Source organism: Solanum dulcamara, chromosome 3, assembly GCF_947179165.1.
Source record: "Solanum dulcamara chromosome 3, daSolDulc1.2, whole genome shotgun sequence".
NCBI lineage: Eukaryota > Viridiplantae > Streptophyta > Magnoliopsida > Solanales > Solanaceae > Solanum > Solanum dulcamara.
The window spans coordinates 73,853,677-73,868,504 of NC_077239.1; the positions used below are offsets into that span (position 1 = coordinate 73,853,677).

The 14,828-nt window shown below is 34.5% G+C and overlaps 3 protein-coding genes and 1 pseudogene across 4 annotated transcripts; 2 read left to right on the top strand and 2 right to left on the bottom strand.

Moving 5' to 3' along the window:
* Positions 1–412: 412 nt before the first annotated feature.
* On the top strand, positions 413–841 carry LOC129883669 (classical arabinogalactan protein 26-like). Its single transcript, XM_055958288.1, has one exon. It carries the CDS (start codon positions 413–415, stop codon positions 839–841), a length of 429 nt encoding a protein of 142 aa, XP_055814263.1.
* An 8,326-nt stretch (positions 842–9,167) lies between these two features.
* On the top strand, positions 9,168–10,520 carry LOC129882897 (E3 ubiquitin-protein ligase CIP8). Its single transcript, XM_055957384.1, has one exon. The coding sequence runs from the start codon at positions 9,246–9,248 to the stop codon at positions 10,362–10,364; it is 1,119 nt and encodes a 372-aa protein (XP_055813359.1). The 5' UTR covers positions 9,168–9,245; the 3' UTR covers positions 10,365–10,520.
* LOC129883670 (protein NETWORKED 3A-like) lies at positions 10,420–11,470 on the bottom strand (annotated as a pseudogene).
* Positions 11,471–12,150: 680 nt separating this feature from the next.
* Positions 12,151–14,555, bottom strand: LOC129881776 (protein NETWORKED 3C-like). Of its 2 annotated transcripts, XM_055955884.1 has the most exons (3): positions 14,383–14,555; positions 13,924–14,041; positions 12,151–13,102 (listed from the first exon to the last, which is right to left on the bottom strand). In XM_055955884.1, the coding sequence occupies exons 2-3, from the start codon at positions 14,024–14,026 to the stop codon at positions 12,369–12,371; spliced, it is 837 nt and encodes a 278-aa protein (XP_055811859.1). In that variant the 5' UTR covers positions 14,027–14,041; positions 14,383–14,555; the 3' UTR covers positions 12,151–12,368. The 2 variants fall into 2 exon arrangements, with proteins under 2 accessions (XP_055811859.1, XP_055811860.1); XM_055955885.1 differs by lacking the exon at positions 14,383–14,555 and having other exon boundaries at positions 13,924–14,329.
* Between the last annotated feature and the right edge of the window lie 273 nt (positions 14,556–14,828).

Consider the following 14,828-nt stretch of genomic DNA (forward strand, 5'->3'; position numbering starts at 1 on the left):
ATACAAAAATCCATTCACAAATCCTTGTTCTTTCTATTACCCCACATGTAGTGCCTAGCAGAGTTACTATTTTGAAAATTTAAAAAGTATAAAAAAATAAATACACGAACAAATCAAAGAAAATTCAACATTTATTATGAATACATAAAAATAATTTCAAACTTATATATACAACGTTATTTTTCATTGAACATATGTTAATATGTCTCCTAAGACCAGTGGTGGATCCACCTTGTGATTAGGGATTCATCTGAACGCTCCTTCGGCAGAAAATTCTACTATTTATATATGGTTAAAATAATTTTTTCTGACACCTATCATTCTCATCTCATCACCCCCTCACTCTCCAATTATCCTTCAATCATAACAGCAACTCCCTCAATATTCCTTCATTCCAAAATTATTAGCATTAATGGCTTCCACTTCAATTTCAACTAGACTTTTCTTGATTTATATAGTTATTTTCTTGACATGCAAAGATTTTATTTCTTTATCACTAGCCTTTCACAAAGTACCATCTTCTGCGATTTCAGCTGCACCTGCATTATTACCAAATCCACCTTCATCTAATTCACCTGCTCTGTCTCCTGATATAAGTCATCTTTTTCCTTCACCAGGTGGATCTGAGCTTGCTCCTACTGATTCATCATTACCCTTAATTCCTTCTAGCCCCAGTCCTCCTAATCCTGATGCTATGATTGCTCCTGGACCTATTTATATGCCGTTTACGCCTACTGAGTCTCTGCCGGTTTCCTCCGCTGCTTCTCTGTTTTCATCTCTGTGTACAATGTTGGTCTTGGGATTGATATTGTCCTGGTTTATGCAGCTCCCTGGTGTGTGAAGGTTCAAAGATGTTTGGTTGTGGGATCTTGTGAGGTACATTTGATGAAGTTTCACCCTCTTTTTTATTTTTTTACTCTGTTATGATTTATGTACTATAGTGTATAATTTGTTAGGGTTCATTTCTGTGTTGTATTATATTTTCATTGTCAAATAAGAAGGAAATAAGCACAATTTTGTTTAGTTAATTTGTCTCAAGATCTGCAATCTGGTTCTTTTGTGGAATCCTCCATTTCAAAATAAGTAAACTGTTGAGGCAACGTACATTCAGAAGAAAAACAATTAGGACATAAATCAAATATCATTTTTTATTTTTGCCCGTTTAATTATTACCAAACTATTCTTGAAAATATAAATAATTTAAAGTAAAATCATAAATATGAATAATAAACTCTTTTGAAATTATCACCTAAAAAAATAATAAAATAAGGTGCAAAAAGGAAAGAAATTTCCAACAACTCTCTTGAACTTTGAACAATTCACCTATTTTGAAATATGAAAAAGGTCCAACATTTCACTTATTTTGAAATGCAGGGAGTATAATGTAGTACGTATACCTAATGGCAGAGCCACATGTACTCAAAGAGTGTCAACTGACTGGAAAACATTGTGTAAATCGGTAATAAGTATTTTTTTGTATACATTAGTATGTATTGAATTCTCTTAATTTTTTTGATATATTTACTTGTACATGTTTCGACACCCCTTATTTAAATTTCTAGCTCTGCCACTGCATCGTATAGGCATACATGGCTGACTGATGTGATTGTCAATTGTGGAAGTATCCAAAAAAAATGAAGAAATATTTATATAAATGAATTTTTTAGATTAACTATTATCTTTTTTTGAGATTTTTTATATCACAGTTTATAACCTAACTTACCTTTAATAGTTAAAATCACCCTGTGCTTTCCTCTTCTCTGTCCACCACCAAATCTACTGGCCACTTCTGGATTTACAAATATACCAACAAAACATAAATCAGCAAAAAAAAATGTTGATAAAATTGTAAAATTTGTTCTAAAACTATATAAGAATAAGAACAATTAAGTAGAGAGAAAAGAGAAGTCACCTTTTTCTCTTGAAGGATATTAAAGGATTGAGATATATTCACGATCCATTACAATGAAGGAAAATACTTTTATTTATATGGAAAAATTGATTTGGTCTCTAAGTAGGATTCTTAACTTTTCTCCAAAGAAATCTACATAATAGATATTCATCACAATATAAATATAACACTCCCCCTTGGATGTTTATTTGATAAATAATATGCTTCGTTAAAACCATACTAGATAAAATCCAGTGAAAAAATTCTAGTGAAGGAAAAGAGTACACATATCTAATAATACACATTTTGAATGCATCATGAAAAAATTTACAAGGAAAATCCAATGGGATAAAATTTTGTGAGAAAAAAAGAAGTACATTGTGTATTAACTCCCCCTAATGAGAACATCAATCCACTCGCATTCCAAGTTTGTGCACCATCTGTTGTAGTTGGAGAGACTTGGTGAATAAATCAGTTATATTATTACTTGAACAAATTTATTGCACGTGGAGTTCATGTGTATAGAAAAGCTTTGACGAAAAGTGCTTCGTCCTATCTTTTTTTATGAATCATCCTTTAAATGATATGGTACTTCAAGACCAAAGAATTATGCAAGCTCCTTATTTCAACTTCTTTAAGCAGATAATTTATTTCTTTAGGAAATTCTTGTTGAAAACTCTTCAAAAGTTTCAATAATATTCAAGTCATCAGCTTGCATGAAAGATTCTTGATTTAATCCATAAGAGGGTTATAAACAATTTTTTCAAAAAAATTATATATGCTTTAGGCATTTTAAATCCTATAGGGATTTTTATACCAATTTTATAAAGTGACAATATTTAATACTAAATGCATGATATCTTCTAGTGCCTAAACTATAAGTCAAATTAGTTTTACGCTTATCAAAATGCATCATTCCACTTGATAAACATTTCTATGTCAACATGCTATAATAGATCGTGAATTCAGACCCTCATAATCTTTTATAATATTGCGCTATATTATATCAAAGATATCATCGACGAGATATCACTCTGTATTAATTTACAATACGGCATAACTTATTGAGATCTCAATTCACTTCATTATTTTCAAGTACCTACCCCTATCGTGAAGTTTCATGAAGTGTAATGTTGTAGGCTCTTAAAAGCACACTGCCTTTTTGTTATGACCATTTTGATCCTTTGCTCCTCCTCTTTTTCAAGGATTACTTTACTTAGAACCGATTCTTCTATCATGCTTCATGCATGCTATAGACTTTTTCATCCAGGGACATTCAATGGGAGCATTTTCAACTCCTGGTTGCTTATTACCTCCTCCTTATGTTAGACAAACTAACATATATCTCATTCTATTTTGGAGAATCCATCTTTGTATATCATGGTATATTCATTAATCATATACCATACATCAAAGTTATTAGATGAAAAATATTTATTTCCTGATCCTGAACCAATTGAGAAAGAAAAATTAATTAATCATAATTCATTGGTATGATGCATACAACTAGTTTTATATGCAATATATCATATTTCAGACCAACACATCAAGCTTTGTTCTATAAGCAATAGTTCAACTATTTATTTGAGACATTTGACACCGAACTAGCTTTATTTGGAAGTTGTTCTTTTAATTTAATTATTTGACACAAATAATTTTTATTAATGTCGAACTAAAAGGTTTGCAATAAACTCGCATGTGATCATCTTATTGATGCATCTAATTCAACAAATCACATTACAGGTGAACGGACCCACATTTATCTTTTATATTTTTCAGAATTTAGATTCAATCCCAACATTAGCTGATCCAATTAACTTATCATAAGAACAAACAACATAAAATAAATCTTGAAGAATTTTTTATTTCTTCAATGTATTTCTAATAAGTAAATTCCAAATTTACCATGACGTGTGTCTTTCGCTTTAGTAAATTTTTGATTTACTCGTATATGAGCAAATTTCATAATTATTACTCCAGGAGTAATTTTCAGATTAATTTCTTCTCAATCACTCTACCTCTCCTAGAGGTGAGTCGTGATCTCATCACGATAAAGTGCAAATCCGTATTGTTAAACTTTATTGAATACTATCACATTCACCTCATGAAATGTATTGTATTTGTATATGTAGCATTTATAAAAAATTCTCATTCTTCATGAATGAAACACAATAATTTGATCATATCAAATTATGATAGCTTTGTACCTCATTCCACGTTCATGTGCATTATTCAATCACTTGTGTTCTTTCAGATATGTTATGCATTATTACCACGTTCACTTCAGAGATTGAAGCAAAATCAGTGAGACCTATTTTATGATATTTCACCAAAAGCTCATTATTTTACTTTAATCATCATTATAGTGCATTGAGACTTCAACTTAATGTCTTACTCATATAAAAGGAATCTTAGACCATCAATCAATGGAACTTAAACTCAATATCTTATTATCACGGTGCATCGGAACTTTAACTTGATGTTTTATCCTTTTTGATGCGATATAACTTGAATCTATCATCTTACTCTCAACCAATAACATAATAATCAAACATACCAAAAATAATTTTAAAATTGTCCATAATTTTATCAAAAACTTTGAATACAATAATACAATATTATACTAACAACTTGACAACAATGGTTACATAAAATATTACATAACTATAAATATGTATTTTTGAGATTCGACCAATAACTACACAATCATTACTTATCATTACAACAATAGTGATTAATATTAATTTTGACACGATTAATCACTGCAACAAATATTCATACTAGAGCAAGCAAATAAATTTAAAATATTATTTAATTAACTCAAAATCAAATTAAATTCTATTCAATAATGAACTACAATAATATGACTAAATTAACTAATACTAATTAAAAATTAGTACTCATATAAACAATTATCTTTACATGTTTTATTCAATCTCAATTGATAGGCAATAATCATTAAACGTTTGGATTAAAAACTCTACAACATTATCAAAACGAATGGACTTAATCTAATCATCAAAAAACTATGTTCATAATCATATTGCTTGTGCCAATAGTTTTTCAAATACCAAGTTGCGAGATGAAAAATAGGCACTCATGAGAAACTCTAGAAGAAACATTTATTAGGACCATGAATTATCTAAACAACTCACTAGGTGGGTGAATAGGTCCACAAATATTTTCATGTATACGTTTCAAGAATACAGGGACTCAATTCCAACTTTCGTTGATGATGGTCTTACAATTAACTTGCATCATAATAAGCAATAAAAGAAAATTCACTATTTAAAAAAATCTTTAGGTTCTTTAATGGATGTCTATTGAATTTTCTATAACTCGTCTCATTATTGTAGACCTAGGATGTCCCAGACGATCATGCCAAAGTACGAAAATATTAATATTATTAAACTTCTGATTTTGTATAGAATGTGCCTCAATTGCACTAGTTTTTGTCTAATACAAGGCAACTTTTCTATAACATGCCTGCCCAAGGACATTCTTGGTGATACTAAGATATTCAAGATTATGAACATAGCAGAAATATACTCATGAATAGACTTAAACTCTTTTAGGCTCAGATGCATTCAATCATATCACACTTTTGGATGTATGACAATCTTCAAGTGGTCATATCTTTCTTTTTGGCTTTTTCCACAAAATAAGTGGATTCTTAACTTTGAGATATTTAATTTTCAGAATTTCATCGAGATGATGACGCACAAATATCATAGCATTAGCACAATTTTATTTTTATCCTTAATGGTGTCTCCAAGACCCATAGCATCCAAATGAATTTCAACATCCAAACACCCATAAAGGATAGTTTTTTTCTGAACTAAGAAGGAAAACGAACTCAAATTTCGTAAGATTAGCCATATTAAGATTAGACTTCAAACTTAGCCTTCACTCTTGAGGCGGTAAAGTCTCGTGTTGATAAAGTGTTATTGAACTATATAAGAATCAGAGCAATAAAGTAAAGAGAAGTCATATTATTTCTCTTGAAGGATATTCAGGGATTTAGATATATTCACAGATTCATTACAATGAAGGAAAATTCCTTTATTTATAGGAAAGAACTGACTTGGTCCTAAGTAAGATTCCTAATTTTTCTCCAAAAAAATCTACATAATAAACATTCATTACAAAACAAATGTTTATAACAAAATTAACTTTACCAAGATTGCCAGGAAGATTTCTTGTTCTCTTTACTAAAATTTTTTGTGTATTTGTATCTTCTAATGAGCCACCAATTATTGTTATTGATGAGGATATTCTAAGGAAATTTGGTTGTGGCTTTATGGATTGTTCACCGGAGATAGAATGAAAATCGATAGGTGGCAATGGAATTATGGTAGAGATGAGGAATGTGAGGCGACTGTTTGGAGATGCAATAAATTTTTCCATCGGTGGATTTACTGCATGGTGGTTTGTTTTTGGGTTGTTTGAAGCTATTGATAGTCTGGTGGTCTGATGATGGTGATTCATCGGAGAAGAAGAAGTGAAACTTTGAAAAGTTGTATTAAAATTGTATTAAATATAAATGATAGTTATAATACAATTTGAAATTAATATTATACATTGTTATAAATTTGATAGTTATTATTCCAGAATAAATATAATTCATTTCTAACATTGTAAACTAATTTAGTAGTACTGAAATATTTGAAATTCACATTTAATACTTATAATACATTTTGTATTTAAAATATTTAAGTTATATATTCACCACGTGTGTTGAAACATGTCTTATAATATGTATAATATATTGAACTCAAAATGTATTAAAATTGTTGTTTATTTTTTTCTCTTATTAAAGGTGTTAAAAATTTAGTATACCTAAATTTTAAATATTCAAATACTATTCAAATTAATTTATGTGTTACTTTATTAAAATTGTGTTAGAAATATATATATATATATATTGTAACGACCCGAATCTTCGTTAATTAGGAAAAAAAATCATAGAAAAACTAAGCCAACCAGGCCCCACCATTCGTCAGAACGGGATAGTTTCCGCCACGGCAGTGCCGCTCCGATGAGATTCTTGCCGCCAGAGCGGGAGGTCTCGAGAAAGAACTTAAATCGTAAATTCTTATTTTCCCCCTTTTTCCTAAGTGCCAAAACTGGCAAGGTTTACCCCAAAAACTCTCAGAATACTGCTCTAGGTTTGGGAAGGAGGGAGAAGGAGATTTTAGCACAAAAAAGGTTCCAACCGACAGAATTCAGGCCTACCTTCACCCATCCATTGTCTGAAATCTAGGATCGGAGCCACAATATCTCTAAGCAGTTGCTTGACGCCCTGGTAGACTAGTTTTTCTTATCTAAGTATCTTAAATTTGTACCCATTGTTTAGTATAAGGAAAATTAAAAGGAGGTTTATGGTTAGGCCCTCGGGCACATGCTATGGGCAGAAAAATAGGCATTTTTAGCGGTTAAATTTGATGTGACCTTGGTAAGAAAGGATTGTCTAATGAATTAAGAATAAGTGGTGGTCTTATCTTCCCGTATTATGTCATATGTGCTTGTAATTGCTTCAATTGTATGTATATTGGTAAGGAGATGAGAAAGCATGAAATGAACCATATGAACTGATGGTTGAATGTATTTGTGTGCAAAGAATTTGTTCTGGGTATTTGTAATTGTTCATGTCTACTCATTGTAATTGTGATTATAAATTGGTTGCGCTTGTTGGGATTGAGTGTCACGTTTCGACATATTCTTGGATCGGATGTGACATTCTGACACATTACTGGATCGGGTGACACGTTCCGACATATAATTGGATCGGGTGTCATATTATGGCACGCCATTAGCCTGAATTTGGGTCTCAGGAGATAACCAAATGTGCGTGTTGATAGTCCCATGAGAGGAACACTTGATATTGTCATTCTGTGGAATAAAGTGATTACTTGTTTAGAGGCCGAGGAGTGAGATTTTGATAAATAATCCTACCGGTTCGATGATTGGTTCGATTTGAGGACTGAGAGTAAGATAGACTTATCTGGGGGTATAATTGTGCAACCTTGTGTGGTCATATTGTGGTGCCTGTGATATTCTATGGAGTTGGAACATAAAAGTAGAGGTTGGGTTGTTAGGTTAGGAGTCAGCTACTTAGAGTTCAACCAGGTGGTAGCAGTGTGTATCAGGCAAGTGAGGGTCAGACCTAGCTAAGAGGGTGATTATGGGTTGATTCGGTTCCGTTTGGTAAGGAAGTAGTCAGTCTAAAATGATTGGTAAAGCCTGGTTAACTAGAGGGAACGGGTTAAGGGTAACGTGATGACCTGTGGCCTTGTAAGTGTATATAGCAAGCCTATCGTGGGTTCATAAATTGGAGTTGGCAGCGGACCAATAACTAATAGGTGAGTGTAAATGTACAAGAGTTTTGTGAAAGAAGATAATGGTGAGTTAATGGTTGTCGATGGTGTAATTCCATATTGATTATGTTTCTTCCTATTGTTTTCTATATATTATGCGGTGAGTATCAGGCTGACCAGCGATGCCTATCAGTGTGCGTTGTTTGTACTGAAACTACTCTTGTTATGCCCCTTGATATAATCTAGTTGTAGGGTCAGTAATATTTTTTAGATGAAGACGAAGATGATTCTCCAACAACTTCTACCCTCTTCCACATGGTTGGAACTGTGTCGTTATCTTATTTATACTCTGCCTTTGTAGAAGTTCTTGTACCTGTTTTAGACTAGTATCCTTGGGGGTGTTAGATAGTTCATGTAATGAGACTTGACTTTGTAAATTAATATAAGTGTTTTTATAACCCTTTTTGGGCTTATTATTGTTTGCCATTTAACTTCCGCATGTTAATCCTAATTAGGTATTAAAGTAGGTGCCCATACGATCTGATGGATTGCATCGTGACATATATTTAACTATTTTCGATAAAATAAAAAGTTATGCTATTTTCATTAATAATAAAAGTAGTACTATAATTTAAGATAATATAATACATTATTTAAGTAAACAAAACGCCAAAATTGAATATAGAAGTGAAATTCTTTATTACTATACAACAACAAATTGGTAAAAGTAACCGGGATCCGATCCATTTGGATAAGTTTATAAAAAATAATTTATAAGTCAAAAACTAAAAATTATAAATAGGGAATAACTTACTTTTGATTTTTGGCATATTTTAAAAAAGATTTTAATCAAAAAATAAGTGTTTAAAAAGTAATTTTCAATTTTTTTTCAAATACCCCCAAAACTTAAAAAGAAAAAAATTAAAAATTAAAAGTACTTAAAAATAAGCTAATTCAAACGTCCCTTTAGAGAGAGTAGTAGAATAGCAAATTAGTCGTCTTATCTGCTTTTTCTCCCCTACCAAAAGTCTCCAACAATGGCCGAGACCCCCTCAGTCCCTGCACCAACCGGGTCGGATCCTGATTACTGGTGCTACCAGTGTGAGACACGGGTTGCTGTCGAAACCCTACCGGATCTTCCCGATGTCATCTGCAACAACTGCAAGAGTGGCTTCGTCGAGTCCATACCCTCACGTGTTGTTTCTGTCTCTCCCGTCACGGCTTCCGATCAGATCGATGACCCTACTTTCGGCAATCAGTTTATCCAGGTTCTACGCCTCATCGCTGAGGCGGCGCGTGAAAACGACGCACCCCCTCCCCCGCCTTCTGAGCACGCTGATCCTTCCGATGACGATTACCTCCGTGTCGAGCTGGATGGTTGGGGCAACAACGAGGAGGATGATGATGACGAGGAGGAGGAGGAGGATAATGAAATCGGGGTTAGAAATGGCGATGAAGGAGAAAATCGCGGGAATCGGAGCCAATCTGAGGATGACGACGATGATGATGATGACGGAGGAAACGCCGATGATGTTGATGAGGATGAAGAAGCCGAGAATCGCGATGATGAAGAGGATCTTCGGCAAAGGCGGAGGGATGTGCTACGTCTACGGCTACGTGACTTCGCCGCCAGAGCCGCTAATCGGCGCAATCGGATTCTCGATTGGGCAGAGATTCTGATGGGACTGGAAGACCACTCTATTGAGCTCCGATTACAAGTTCCTGATGTCGATGGCTACATTGGGAACCCTGGAGACTATGTGGACGCAGCGGGTTATGAAGCTTTACTGCAAACCCTAGCAGAGAGCGATGGTAGTGGAAGACGTGGAGCTCCACCAGCTTCCAAGAGTGCAATTGAGGGTCTTGATACATTGATGATCAAGGAAGAGCAGGAGGTAATGGCATGTGCCATTTGTAAAGATGTAGTGAATGTGGGCGAGATGGCAAAGAATTTGCCCTGTGGGCATGGTTACCATGATGATTGTATAGTTCAGTGGTTGGGTTCGAGGAATTCTTGTCCGGTCTGTAGGTTTGAATTGCCCACAGATGATCTTGAATATGAAGAGGAGAGAAAGAAGCGAGGAGGCTATGTTACTAGCAGTGGTTCTTCAAGCTCGGGTGCTGCTACTGATGATAGTAGTCCTAGTTGCCTTTGATTGATGCTTTGTGGTAAAATCATCCATTGTCATTCTTTTTAGCTTTGTTTCTTGCTTCTTTTTTTTTTTTTTTTTTTTTTTTGTATTTGGTGATTGTTTTCCAGTGTAATTCTACCCTCTCCGCTTCTCTTGAATGTAATAATCTGTTTATGTTAATACTGGTATGAATTTGCCATTCCACCATATCTTAAGAGTACTTATGAATCCTACATATTATAGTCTATGGAAACTAAATTACTGCTTTTAGACAACAAGACTAAAAAGAATGAAGCAATATTGCCAACTAGACTATTGAATGATTAATTTGCAGTCTCTGACTAAGGAGCCTCTTCCAGAAGCCCTTCTTGAATGTCTTGAGCTCAATGACGCTTTTCTTCTTTGGAAATGATGTTTTTCGGAACCCCTCTTTAGTTTCTTGAGCTTGATGATGTTTTCCTTCTTTGGAGATGATGCCGGCTTACTAACACTAACACTTTTCCTCGGCATAATATTTTCATCCCTCAGCAAATCCACAGCTAAACTGACCTGCCCTCTCTTTTTCTCTTCATCTTTCTGCACGATAAGCTCCTGCTGAACTGCATTCTCTTCTTTCAGCCTCTCAATTTCTTCCCTCAGCTTGACTACATCATTGTTAACGCGAAAGCCACTTGATACTTCCATTGTTCCTTCTCTGATTTGGGGGTTCGTATTTCTTCTTCGTCGTCTAAGTCAGATCCTCGACCTCAGACATATTATCTGATAACTCAAACTCGGGGTCAAAGGTTTCTGAATAGCTGTCGCTATTTTAGCTATTTTTCTTTATCACTAGCCTTGCACAAAGCATAACAACAACAACAACCCAGTGAAATCCCACAACGTGGGGTCTGGGGAGGGTAAAGTGTACTCCTACCATGGTAGGACGGCTGTTTTCGAGAGACCCTCGGCTCAAAAGCCTTGCACAAAACATCTTTGAAAAAAATCTACCAGCTTCTGCTATTTCAGCTGCACCTGCATTGTTACCAAATGCACTTTCTCTTCTCCTGATATAAGTCCACTTTTTCTTCACCAGGTGGCTCTGAGCTTGCTCCTACTGATTCTTCACTACCCTTAATTCGTTCTAAGCCCATCCCTCCTAATCCTGATGCTATGATTGCTCCTGGACCTATTTATATGCCGCTTTCGCCTACCGAGTCTTTGCCAATTTCCTCTGTTGTTCCTCTGTTGTCATCTGTGTACAATTTTGGTGTTAGGTTTGATAACATCCTGGTTTATGCAGCTCCCCGGTGTGTGAAGGTTCAAAGATGTTTGGTTGTGGGATCTTGTGAGGTACTTTTGATGAAGTTCCACACCTTTTTTTTTACTCTGTTATGATTTATGTACTATACTTTTTGTCATCTTCTTTTCGTAGTGTTTAATTTGTTAGGCTTCATTTCTGTGTTGTATTACATCTTCATTTCCAAATAAGAAGGAAATAAGAACTATTTTGTTTAGTTAATTTGTCTCAAGATCTGCATTCTGGTTCTTTTGTTGAACGAGTATAATGCAGTGGCAGAGCTACATGCATTCAAGGGGTGTCAATTGAGCCTTGGCTGAAAAATTACATTGTGTAGATAGGTCAAAACTTTTTTTTGTGTGTATATATAAACTGTGTTGACCCCCTTGATTTCTTCATATATTTTACTTGTTTATATTTTAACATCCCTATTTATAATCCTAGTTCTGCCACTACATATACGCCTGCATCATGTAGGCATACATGACTGATGAATGATGTAATTGTGGAAGTATCAAAAAATGAATGTAGAACCGAAATTTAATACTTTATTACTATACTGCAACATAATAACATCAAGAATGACTTAAGAGAGTACTAGAGTAGCAAATGAAATAAAACTACTTATGAATCCTAAACACTATAGTAACTAAATTACTGCTTTTAGACAACAAGACTATAAAGAATGAAGCAATATATTGCACAATAACTAGACTATAGAATGATCAAATTGCAGTCTCTGACTAAGGAGATCAATTGAAGAGCCTCTTCCAGAACCCCTCCTTGAATGTCTTGAGCTCAATGACGCTTTCCTTCTTTGGAGATGATGTTTTCCGGAACCCCTCTTTTATTGTCTCGAGCTCGATGATGTTTTCCTTCTTTGGAGGTGATGCCGGCTTAGTCTTCCTCAGCATAATATTTTCCTCCCTCAGCAAATCCACAGCTAAACTGAGCTGCCTGATGACCTCTCTTTTCTCTTCATCTTTCTGCAGTAGAAGCTCCTGCTGAACTCTGCTCTCTTCTTTCAGCCTCTCAATTTCTTCCCTCAGCTTCACTACTTCATCATTGTTGACGCGAAAGCCACTTGATACTGCCATTGTTTCCTTCTCTGATTTGGGTGTTTGTATTTCTTCTTCTTCTTCTAAGTCAGGATCCTCAACCTCAGACATATTATCTGATAACTCAGACTCAGGGTCGAAGGTTTCTGAATAGGTGTCATATGATATTTCAGTGGCGCTCATCATTTTTCTTTGTGGATGATACTTGGTTAAAGACAATGGAGACATCCACGGAGTCATAAGGCGAGTACCAGATTCACACTTGATTTGATCATACTTCTCAGCCAACAAGCGATGTGTCCTATAGAAATCCTCAACCATGTTAATGAGCTGTGGTCGCTTCTTGTAATACATTTCTGCTCTTTGGGCAAAGGAATCTGCATCTAGTTCAACTATCCTCAGCATGGCCTCTGTCTTCTCATCTAGTTCTGCAACATTAACCAATTTAAACAAGCGATCAAGAGCTGGTCCAGAAACATTGCTAGTCCAAGATACTTAAAACATCATTATATTTAATTCATTATTTAAAAGAGAGAAAGATGTCTTAACATAATGCTAATATAGGGTTATGTTAACATAATGTAGGTTTTAACATAATGGTCCTCTCCACTCAACAAGCATTTGAAAAGAGTGCTAGAGTTAACCACAGATACCAGCTTGCACCATTTCAAACAAGTCTAGCTATATACCGCGAATGAGTAAGAAAACTAGCCAGTGTGTTATTAAACATCAACTAACAAATTGATGAATTTTGTGTACAACTAAACATACCCCGTGTAATCTCATAAATGTTGTCTACACTAATAGGGTTTGAGAAAGGTAGGATGTAGGCAAACCTTATAATTCCTACCTTTGTTGGGTAGTGAGATTCTTTTCGAAAATTGAAGAATTCTGTGTAACAGAAGTAAAGTGTGCAAAAAAACACTCAAGGTGAATCAAGTATCAACACAGTAAGAAACTTTTTTCCTTCTTTAATTAGTTGAAAATAAACACAAAAAGATATAAACGATTAAGTTTTTAAACCTTCGATCATGCATAAAAGAATGAAAGAAGCAAGCAAAACACATCTTATTTAAGAAAACCTAGTTGAAAAATCAAAGAAAAAGGTCTCCAACGGTCATGTAGTCACTTAAAGCAAGAACAAAGTTAAAGAAAAAAAACCAGATTCATCACCAAAAGTAAATCAAATATTTGAATTCTAGTGCTTTACAGATAGAGAAAAAACGAAAGAAAAAGAGTAATCACTCACCAGCTAAAGTTGATTGAAGCCATGGTGAGCGATTCAGAGTTCCCTTCTTCTGACTGTCCAACCACCACCAGTGTGACGATAGCTTATCCTTTGACTCAACCATTTTCTTCTAACAAATCTATCGTCACAACAAACTTACAAAATTTAAACTAGAACAAAAGTGTTATGAGACAACGATTAATCAAAGCAATAATAACAAAAAGAAAGATAGATACAGATGCACCAGTTAAGTCATGTTTATATAAACTACTCAAAAATCCTAATCCTAGAATGTTTAGGATTAAGCCCAAAACAAAAATCTAACAAAAAGAGTATGTCAAACACTCAAATTACAACAGCAACAAAACGTTCAACATCTGAAACTGAAAGAACTTCCTGAAGAAATCCGTCTTCTTGTCGAAATCAAACTATATCTAATCAGTCAAAAGGATTAAAAGTACATTTAAGTCCTGCATTTACCTGATGAATTTATGTTCAAAGTAGCTGAAGTTTGAATATAACTGAGATGGAAACTCTGACAAACTCCCCTCTCTCTCTCTCCTCTCTCTCACCTACCCTACTGGGGGGAGAGATTGTAAATTTAAATATGGCATTACTCAACGGCCTCGGTTTTAGTACTTTCTCTTATCTCATGTCCAGTTGGGGATTGCCACGTGTTGCTCGTGTACCAATGCCAAGTTAATGGGCCTCGTGGACCCGGCTTTGTAGTTTTACTGGGGAGCGTCTACACGACTTATAAAGAAAAAAAAGTATATGCACATACAACGGTCGAAATTTGTAATATCAGCGGTGTGTAAAATCTACTCAATTTTTTTCCTTATATAGTGTAGAAAAATGATCTAAGCGGGATTATTTTTCAACAGATGTAAGCATCACAAACATGGTATCTTCCGGGATCCACCTAG

Bases quoted from the DNA above. Each gene is read 5' to 3' on its own strand.
- LOC129883669 (XM_055958288.1), top strand. From the start codon at position 413: ATGGCTTCCACTTCAATTTCAACTAGACTTTTCTTGATTTATATAGTT.
- LOC129882897 (XM_055957384.1), top strand. From the start codon at position 9,246: ATGGCCGAGACCCCCTCAGTCCCTGCACCAACCGGGTCGGATCCTGAT.
- LOC129881776 (XM_055955884.1), bottom strand. From the start codon at position 14,026: ATGGTTGAGTCAAAGGATAAGCTATCGTCACACTGGTGGTGGTTGGAC. The intron at 13,103-13,923 runs GTGAGTGATTAC...TTAATGTTGCAG, and splicing joins GCTTCAATCAACTTTAGCTG to AACTAGATGAGAAGACAGAG.